We start from the raw sequence: 10,320 nt of genomic DNA on the forward strand, positions 1-10,320 counted from the left end.
CCTCTTTCCAACCCTAACCCTCTTTCCAACCCTAACCCTCTTTCCAACCCTAACCCTCTTTCCAACCCTAACCCTCTTTCCAACCCTAACCCTCTTTCCAACCCTAACCCTCTTTCCAACCCTAACCCTCTTTCCAACCCTAACCCTAACCCTCTTTCCAACCCTAACCCTCTTTCCAACCCTAACCCTAACCCTCTTTTCAACCCTAACCCCAACCCTCTTTTTAACCCTAACCCTCTTTTCAACCCTAACCCTAACCCCAATGGAAAAATAAAAATATTTTCTTTATTTTATTAGTTCTGCCTACCTATGGGGGTGATAATCGGGGCGTTTATTTACTTTTTCTTTCATTTTGATCACTGTGAGAGTGATCAAAATGAGAGAATGGAATCTGCAGCCGGCAGATTCGGGCGGACGCACTGCGCATGCGCCCGCCATTTTCAAAGATGGCGGCGCCCATCATCCGGACCCGAGGGACACCGGGAGGGACGGGGGGGACTCAGGAGGTACCGGGGGGGGGGATCGGAGGCTGGCGGGGAGCAGAGGGAATGGGAGGGGGGCAGATGATGACAGCGGCGGCAGATCGCCGCTGTCATTCAGTTGCGGGGGGGGCGATCGCCGGTGGGGGGGGTGGAATCGGTGTCTCCAGCCATGTCCGATGCTACAGCAGCGTCGGACATGGCTGGATTGTAATATTTCATCAATTTTCATTGATGAAATATTACTATCGCTCTGATTGGCTGTTAAAAGTGAAACAGCCAATCAGAGCGATCGTAGCCACGTGGGGGCAAAGCCCCCTGTATCTGCGGGTCGGGTGACCTTTCAGTGACCCCGGTCACCTGACCCGCAGGGGGGCTTTGAAGTCATGACGCCACATAGGCGTCACTAGTCAGATTTGAACCAGGTTTCATGACGCCTATGTGGCGTCATTAGTCGTGAAGGGGTTAAGGTCTTTTTTATGTTTTTGCGGTTTTATGCAATGAGAACTATTTTATATAAAAAATATTTTTGCATCGCTTTATTCTGCGAGCTATAACTTATTTTTTTGCGGATGACGCTGTATGGTGGTTCGTTTTTTGCGGGACAAGCTGACGTTTTCAGCGGTACCATGGATATTTATATGCGTCTTTTTGATCGCGCGTTATTGCACTTTTTGTTCGGCGGTATGAAATCATTTTTTGCTTCGTTTTTTATTGTTATTTAACAAGTTCGCTAAAGGGGTTAACTAATGGGACAGTTTTATAGGGCGGGTCGTTACGGACGCGGCGATACCAAATATGTGCAATTTTGTTTTTTTTATTTTCAAAAAATGAATTTATTGGGGAATATTTTTTTTGTTTTACTAATTTATTTGGCGATTTTTTTTTAAATTATTTTTACACTTTTTTTTTTTTTTTAACTTTATTACATTGTCCCAGTTGGGACATCACTGTCCTGTGACAGATCGCTGATCTGTCACATCACAGATCACTGTGACAGATCAGCAATCTGTCACAGGCAATTCTGCAGACTTCCTCATGCCTGCGCTTTGCAGGCACTGAGGAAGCCAGATCCCTACAGGCCCCCGAAGTTCCCCGTCGCCATCTTGGATCCGGGGGCCTGTAGGGAAAGAGCTCCCCGCAGCAGCGCTGCACATTGCGCTGCTGTGGGGGGCTCAGGGAAGCACCGAGGGAGACCCCTCCCTGCCGATGCTTCCCTTTAACCCCCGGTACACCGCGATCGTGTTTGATCGCAGTGAACAAGGGGTTAATGTGTCGGGGGCGGTCCGTGACCGTCCCTGACACATTATGCCGGGTGTCAGCTGTGATAATCAGCTGACAGCCGGCCGCGATCAGCAGCGCTCACCATGTGGGCGCCGCTGATCGCTATGACGTACTATCCCGTCCCTGGGAATTAAGTCCCAGGGCACATGGACGGGATAGTACGTCATATGGCAGAAAGGGGTTAAAGGGAATCTGTCACCTGTTTTTTCGTATATAAGCTGCGGCCACCGCCATCAGGGGCTTATCTACAGCATTCTGTAATGCTGTAGATAAGCCCCCGATGTAACCTTTTAAGATAAGAAAAACGAGTTATATTATACTCACCGGGGGGTCCGGGTCCGATGGGTATCGCGGCCCGGCACCTCCCATCTTCTTTCCTTCCCGTTGCGGCTCTGGCGCACTGCTCTGCCCTCACTGCAGTGCGCAGGCGATGGGAAAGGTCAGAGAGGTCCGGTGCCTGCGCACTGCAGTACTCTGCCCTGCCCTCAACAGTGCAGATAAAGTGCGCCTGCGCCGGGAAGCAAAGACAAGGACATCATCGCTAGAAGATGGGAGGTGCCGGACCGAACCACGATACCCATCGGACCAAAACCGGACCCGGACCGCCCCTGGGTGAGTATAATCTAACGTGTTTTTCTTATCTTTCAGGTTACATCGGGGGCTTATTTACAGCATTCCGTAATGCTGTAGATAAGCCCCTGATGGCGGTGGCCGCAGCTTATATGCCCAAAAATAGGTGATAGATTCCCTTTAAAAGGGACTGTCAGCCCAAAATAATGAATAAAATTTGGCACTCAACTTGAAGTATGATGAAATTAGAATTTATTGCAGTCAAAATAAACGTTTCGGTCACCACTAGACCTTTTTCAATACACTGCAAAGAATATATAACAAAGTTTACAAATCAAAAAATAAACCGAAAAAAACCCACATTTATGTACAGTGGAATAGGGAAACTCAATTAAATTCCAGTGCATTGTGGCAGGAATAGGAAGGTAAGGTAAGGAGAAGGAGGTAGGGTACATACCCGACTGCTCATGGAAAGTCCATATTGAGATAAGTAACGCCTACAGAGATAAGATAGTAAGGGGACCTGGTTCATATTAATGAAAGTCAATAGGGTGTGTGTAGCGAAAGGCCACTTACAGGAGTAGGGTTGCTTTCAATAAATCATGGGTTCCCAGTAGGTATCGTATGCAGGAATAAATCCTATACATAGAAAAGTGTTTACTAGGGCTTTGGGGCGTTGAATAGCTGAATTTGTACACCGCCTATAATACTGACCAATGTCTTGAGGGACTAGTGTGCTGTCCCGAGACAGGCTCCTCAATAGCTGTCGTGGTGAATATATATAGGGCAAAACGTAAAATGAGATAATGAAGAATAAAAAACAGAATAGAACTGTAAGTCACCAAATATGCTGGAAAAAATTGTGGGTATAAAGAGGTGACTGACCTATATGTAATGGCTAGGTTTATAATCCATACACTAGATCCTGGATAAGCCTGTGATAATAACGCAATAGAGTGTATTATAATATGCACCAGGGAAGTGGAGTGTATACATATGATAACATTATTCTTACCAATATGGTACTGTGACCCTGTGCATAGAAATCCTGGTAGAGGTGCCAAATGGTGGCAACAGACATGGACCTATATAAAGATTGTAAGTATTGGTACTGGATGTCTAAAATAAGACATTTGGGAGCACATGGTACAACGGCAAATATATTAGTCTTACCGGTGGTGGTGTAGTGTGCCGTAGTTGAACGCGGTGTCCACCGCTAGTTCGGGCAACATATAGGCAGAAAAAGTCGGCTATTAAAATCCGGAGGCGGGATTAGAGTTCCCGACGAGAACGGAAGTGACGTAGTAATGCGTCTAATTACTTGTATTTGCATTCCACTGACGCCCGCAAATGACGCCGGTATGTGTTCCATCGGGAAAACTGTGTGTCATGTCTATTAGGTTGTTGTGGATGCGAAGAGGCGGGATTATGAAGGGTTTTTATTATGGACACATGGTAGTGGAGCGGGGAAAGGAAAACCAAGGGAGAGGAAGGCCGGGAGGTGATTTGCTGCAAGTAGTCAATCAATACAGACGGCTCTGTAAAAAGAGATGGATATGTTAATGATATGTATTTGAACATGTGACAATAACAAACTTACGAAGGAGTTAATAAAGGCACAGGATCTAATCCACTTAGAAGGGAATATATGAAAAATGAACATTAAATTATGCATATGAATAATAGCAATGATAAACCATGACCTAAAATAAACTGCTGTAACTTAGTCATAATAAGGGTGACCATATAGAGTCAATGTACAACCACATTAAAGAAATGATCACAAATCATATTCCCTATTAAGGCCTTTTGGAGACAGAGTCTGAAGTTCATGTATTCAAAAGGCCTCTCTTCTCTTAAGGATACGGATCCGATCACCTCCCCGTCTAAGTGTAGGGATATGCTCAGTTATCTGAAATTTAAGCTGTGCTATCGTATGACCCAGGGTGATGAAATGATGTGGTAGTGGTAACGCATTTTTGCATCTAATGGTGGATTTATGTTTGCTGATGCAATCCTTGATGGGTTGGGTCGTTTCTCTAATATAAAGGAGGCCACATGGGCATTTTATTACAAATACTACATACGAGGTATCACAGGTAGAATAATCCTTGATCCTATATCGTTTCCCAGAGTAGGGGGTGATGGAAATATTTGCCTTTTAGTACATTGTTACATTGGTGGCAATGCAAGCAGGGGCGAGTTCCAGTTTTGGGGTTTTGTAAAACTCTTTGTGTGGTGGTGCGTCCCCTAGAGCCTATATCTGCTCTAACTAATGTGTCGCGGATGTTTGATGGGACGTTTGTAACAAGGGTTGTTGGAACTCTGGGACCTCCAGGTGTGCTACTTTTAAGAGGTCCCAGTGTTTTCAAATGGTCTGATAAAGAATCTGGACATAGGGATGGAATGTGTGTACAAAAGGTACCCGACCGGTGGCGGGTCGTCTTGGTGACATTGGTGGTTGAACAGCTTCAGAAAGTAAATCAGGGGGATAACCTCATTCTCTAAATTTATTGTACATCTCTTCGACCCTACTAATGCTGGAGGAGGGATCTGTAACAATTCTTTCCACTCTTTTGAATTGGGACCGCGGTATAGATTTTTTTGTTGATAGTGGATGGAGGCTTTGGTAGTGAAGGAGCTGGTTACGGTCCATGGGCTTTGTGAATAGATCTGTGCTCAAGGTGCCCGTGTCATTTTTAATGACCAAAGTGTCGACGAAACTCACTTGGTGTGCGTCTTTGGTGATGGTGAAGCTAAGGCCAAGCCTGATTAAGATTATTGAAGAACATATCCACACATTGTCAGCACAGAATGACTATTCAAAAGAAGCACAAGCGCTTGGTGCTTCATGGAGGGGCCAATCATTTATATGAGCACCTTCCCTCTTTTCTGGCTCTATAAAGACAGAGCTGTCAATCAAAGAAGACGAGGTGGAGATTGAAATCAAGCAGGTGGGAAGGTATATATAAAGGACTGGCTGCGCCGTGCAGCACCAAGGAGCGGGACTTAGTTTGAACAGTCATCATGTGCGGACAGACACCCTTTATATAATAGTAATAAAAGTTTATTCCCACCTTATGTGTTGTGTGAGGCCGGTCTCCTTCCTTCGCTATTTAGTTCTCTGTCTGTGCATTCAGAGGAGGGTTGTTAGTCATTTATCAGGGTAGGGGTAAGCCTGTTTCCCAAGGCAGGGACAGAGCGCCGGGCGGCTCTCCCGCCCAAGGCAGGGACAGAGCGCCGGGCGGCTCTCCCACAGTGTTCAGTTTAGTAAATATTTTAGTTGTATGAAACCGATCTTACACAGAAAACTTTACAAAAAAAAAAACTTTTGATACACAGAACAGAAATGAGGAAGAGCCATTCTCCTAAGAAATTACCATACATTAGGAGTAATGGAGGATTCGATGTGACCAATACAATAGAGGCAGAATCCTATTTTGAGTGGTTGCACACATCAATAAATAAAAAGGTACACTACGTCACATTGGAAGGGGGGGGGGGGGGGTCATTAGATTTGCTAGATGTAGACCCATCCCACAATTCTAAAAAATACAGTGTCCATGACCTACATCTCCCACTCATCATACAGTTCAGGTCATCAATACTATTAACAGTGTCTGCTGGAGTCGGGGTACTTCATCTTCAGCTCCTCCTTGAAGCCTCTGTATAGTAAGCGGTTTCTTTTGTTCTCCTCCTCTTTCTGACTGTGGAAGTCCCCGGGAAGCTTATGGCCTTTATGAAGCAAAAATGCAGAGTCCAGGACTGCAAAGGAGAAGCCGGCCATATTCAGCTCACAAGCCTACAGGGAAAAAACAAAGATCCTGTCAGATCTCATGACAACAGGGCGGCTCTACAGGGACACGCTTACATCTGCTTATCTATAGGGGCCACAATCTATAAACTCTCTCAGTTGGTGACACAATTCTAAGCTTTTTTTTGGCCTATATTTAACCAGGGCTGTGGAGTCGGTAAGCCAAACCTGTGACTCCGACTCCTCAATTTCCCTTACACCGACTCCAACTCCGACTCCACGACTCCGACTCCCACACATATTGCTTATATTTAAGTGAAAAATTTATTGTAGTACAATGTGAACCTCAGACATTTAATCATTTTTATGATCCAATAATCAAGATATTTAGATAGAACAGAATATATATTGGTGTACTACCCGGTTTTCATTCTTTTTGGTACAGATAAGATATGGATAGACAGATATGGATAAATGGATAGATAGAGCAGATATCTAATCTGTTTTTGCTATTGAAAACATTATCTATGAGCTCAAAAACCTTTCAGGTGATGCGGTTTTTTAAAAAGCTGATCTGCTTTTGCAGCTGAAAAACGTATCCTCAAAAAACACAGGAAAAACGCTGTGTGTGAATGTAGCCTTAGATCAGGAATATAACAGCCATTTATAGGACATTTCATAACTTTCCCAAACTCCTATGAAAAAATATTCAGCACATCCTGCATTGAATTACTGTACCCGATTTATTATATATTTTAGGAGTCGGAGTCGGTCCATTTTATACCGACTCCAACTCCGACTCCGACTCCACCAAAATGAGCACCGACTCCGACTCCACAGCCCTGTATTTAACCCCATCCAACCATGGCCATTTTTTATTTCACGCCTCTGAGACAAATATTACTTCTCTGTGACAGGCATGAGTTTTTGGTTTTTGTTTTTTTTTATTTACAAAACAACATGTAGCTTTGAAAGACATATGTACTGGAAAAGTTGGGGGAAATTAAAAAAAAAATTGCAATTCTACTATTGTTTTATGGATTTTGTTTTTACAGCATTTGTTCTCCGGGCAAATGTATCCAGCAATGTGATAGTTTCTCTCAGTGTGGTTACAGCGATGCCATACTTCCATTTTTTTTTCCTGCGTACGATAGTGATAGCTTTTTTTTCCGTTTTTTTTTTTTTATATGATATGAGTGAAAAACACCAATTTTGACATTTTCAATTTTCTATATAGCGCAGGAGTTAATTTAATCATTTCACAGATTTAAAAAAAAATAAACATCGTAGTTGTTCATTCTTTATTTTTAAATTGGAGAAACAGAGCGATTTAAACTTTTATATACCGGTATTTTATTTATTTATTTATTTTTTTTTAAAACTTGTCAACCTTTTTTTTTTTTTTTATAAAGTCTACCCTAGAGAACATGAGCATATGGTGTATTATATACTGCATTATATAGAACAGGAATCCTACACATAAACAACGGAGTCAAAAGTCCAAAATTATATAAAAATACTGTAGCAAAGCTTTTTTTTTTTATTATCCACATAATTGACATAATTTACATATAATATACAGACTCAAAAAGACAAAGCATCATTCAAAAGCTCATAGGAAACAACACCACTGTTGTAGCAGCATGGGCAAGATTAGCAAACCTCAGTAAAGATTTGCACAAAAATAGCGTAATCAGTAAAAGTATACTTAGAAAAGAAGTGCTTAGTGCATATAAAGTGCAACAGAAGAAGGAGTTCAAAGTGATCTCCACAATAATTAAACAACTATCACAGAAGAATATAGCCCAATTGGAGAAACACTAATGAGAGAGATGCCCGTCTTACCCATAATTAACTGCCAGCGTGTGTCCTGCATTGGGCGAAGGGCCTTTGTGACGTCACGATCACGTGACCGTGATGTCACAAAGGACCTTCGCGCAATGCTTCCATGGGAACGGAACATACTGGGAGCATCACTGAGGACTCCGGGGGCAGACAGAGGGTAAGTAGATCTCTATTTTTTATTTTAATTCTATTTTTTACAGGATTATGGTACCCAGGGCCTGGAGGACAGTCTCCTCTCTTCCAGACCCTGGGTACCATCCGCACATGAAGCGCTCACTTTACGCATGGTGGGCATAGCCACATACGTAAAGTGAGCGTTTCAATGCAATCCTATGGCGGTGGAATTGCCGCGATTTCGCAGAAATAATGAACATGCTGCGGATTTTAACGCTATGCGATTCCGCAGCGGAAAATTGGCACAGCAACTGCGGAATCCCATAGGAATGAATGGGGATGCGTTTTTTAGCGTTTCCGCGGCGGAAACGCTAAACAAACGTAACGTGGGCACATAGCCTCAAGGTCACCTCTGGACACGGTTATTAGGTGCTGGCTGTATAACACAGCTGGCATCTGGCTTGTATGCCATCCTCTTCATACTCCTGTACCTAATCTAGGATGTGCTCCAACATTCTAGATTGCGAAGGCATTAAATGGGAAAGGCCACTACTGGGAAAGGCCACTACTGGGAAAGGCCACACGATAGGTCATAAATGTCAGACATGCAACACCCTCACGATAAGCTGTTATTTGCTCCAGTGCTGGCTGTATGTAGACAGTGTACTTAGCGAAACAGCACAGGTCCGTTCACAGTAGAGTTGTCAGCCTAAGAACTGCAGCTCAGATCACATTCAGGTGAATAGGAGCTGACCTGCAGTACCTGGCAGCAGCCACTGCAGTGAACAGCGCTGTTTTTCTCCACTCTGCACACGCGTTACCCTCTGGCAGCTGCGGGATGTAATCAGCTGTCAGACCCCATCACAGTAGTGGACACTCCATTTAACTTGCCTCCAAACAGAAGATAGTGTGTTATAAAATCTTACCTGACTGATCCTGTTGAATCCGTACTGCTTGAACCTCTCGTCATAGGCTGGCACGTCCTTACTTCCGATATAGAACGGTTCCCACGGATCTCTCCACTCCACCACGTAGGCGACCGCCAGTCTGCCAGAAGGGTCCTTCTCCGGTAGGTTTAGCCAGACTGAATAGTTAGTAGGCGCTTGGCATCGTGGGCATAACTCCTCATAAAACGCTCGCACTTCTCCCACCTGGTACAGTCGCAGCAATTCCTCCTTGGTGCCAGGCAGCCGCCTAGTGTGTCTAATTTCAAAGGCAGGCACCACAAATACCAGGTGTGGATCAACCCCCTTAACAGCCAGATCTAAAAAGCCTGATCTCAGCCCCTGACTGGGCACCATATCAATATCGAGCACCAGTACGAAAGCTGCACTCCCAGTTCCGCCCCTGGCGACGTTTCGCAGCAGGTTGTTGGGGTAAGACGTGTTCCCGGCGTAGTTTATTATATTTGTGCCCAGATTTGCTGCCTTGGCGAAGACGGCCTGACACGTTTGAAGATGGGCAAACTCAGCTGCGTCATCTTGCTCTGGGAAGACAGCCGTATCTCCGGACTGGCACACCAGATGGACAGATACCCTCTGCCTCACCGACGGGCACAGCTGGGCCAGGGTATAGGCCAACACCGTGGCTAGTTTCGCCTGGGCCCCGCTAGATGCAAACAGTGCTAACGAGATCCTACCATCCCACCGCTGCACCAGCTCCTGCAGATGCCATAGGTTACTCAGGCTGGCATGAGATGCCAACGCCACATCCTTAGACTGCCCCGATTCACGGGTCAAAAGATGGCGGTAAATGCGGTATTGTCCGCCGGCATCTAGGATGCCACCGGACGCCAGTACGGATTTCAGGTGGTCCTTCTGCTCCCGCTGCCATCTTGGCTCTGCCCGGGGTGTGCCTGCCAGCACCGGATGGGCAGAGCGCTGCTGCTGCTGCTGTCCATGGAGGTTAGAAAGAAGCGAGAGGTAGAGAAGCTGGAGGAGCGCGACAAGGAGGAGGGCGACAAGGACCACGCGGAAAAAGGAGCAGCGCACCGCAGTTGGCATCGCCCTTTTATTTTTTTGGAGGGGGCCCAATTCCCACTTATGGTGTAAAATCAACCCCTGCCCTTGAAGAAAACCACTGACAGATGGAAGGTGCACCCATCACACTGCTCTGCGCCCAACACGAGGGGTCCCCAGTGCCAGGACCACCACCACTACTCAGGACCGGCCGCACTCACACTCCTCCCTGCAGCCCCCTCTCATCACACCTCACCGTGACACCTCCAGCCGCAGTCACCAGTACTCGCATCTGAGGAGACTACACGCTGACGTG

At 45.4% G+C, this 10,320-nt stretch overlaps 1 protein-coding gene across 1 annotated transcript; it reads right to left on the bottom strand.

Annotated features, from left to right (window-relative positions):
- Positions 1-2,568: 2,568 nt before the first annotated feature.
- B4GAT1 (beta-1,4-glucuronyltransferase 1) lies at positions 2,569-10,309 on the bottom strand. Its single transcript, XM_073563276.1, has 2 exons — positions 8,973-10,309; positions 2,569-6,135 (listed from the first exon to the last, which is right to left on the bottom strand). Exons 1-2 carry the CDS (start codon positions 10,047-10,049, stop codon positions 5,944-5,946), a joined length of 1,269 nt encoding a protein of 422 aa, XP_073419377.1. The 5' UTR covers positions 10,050-10,309; the 3' UTR covers positions 2,569-5,943.
- Positions 10,310-10,320: the final 11 nt, after the last annotated feature.

This window comes from Dendrobates tinctorius, unplaced genomic scaffold, assembly GCF_039654945.1.
Source record: "Dendrobates tinctorius isolate UK_male_01 unplaced genomic scaffold, ASM3965494v1 ptg000384l, whole genome shotgun sequence".
Lineage (NCBI taxonomy): Eukaryota > Metazoa > Chordata > Amphibia > Anura > Dendrobatidae > Dendrobates > Dendrobates tinctorius.

Excerpts from the sequence above, each read along its gene's own strand:
- B4GAT1 (XM_073563276.1), bottom strand. The coding sequence starts at position 10,049 with ATGCCAACTGCGGTGCGCTGCTCCTTTTTCCGCGTGGTCCTTGTCGCC. Across the intron at positions 6,136-8,972 it reads GATTCAACAGGATCAGTCAG|GCTTGTGAGCTGAATATGGC; the intron begins GTAAGATTTTAT and ends TTTTCCCTGTAG.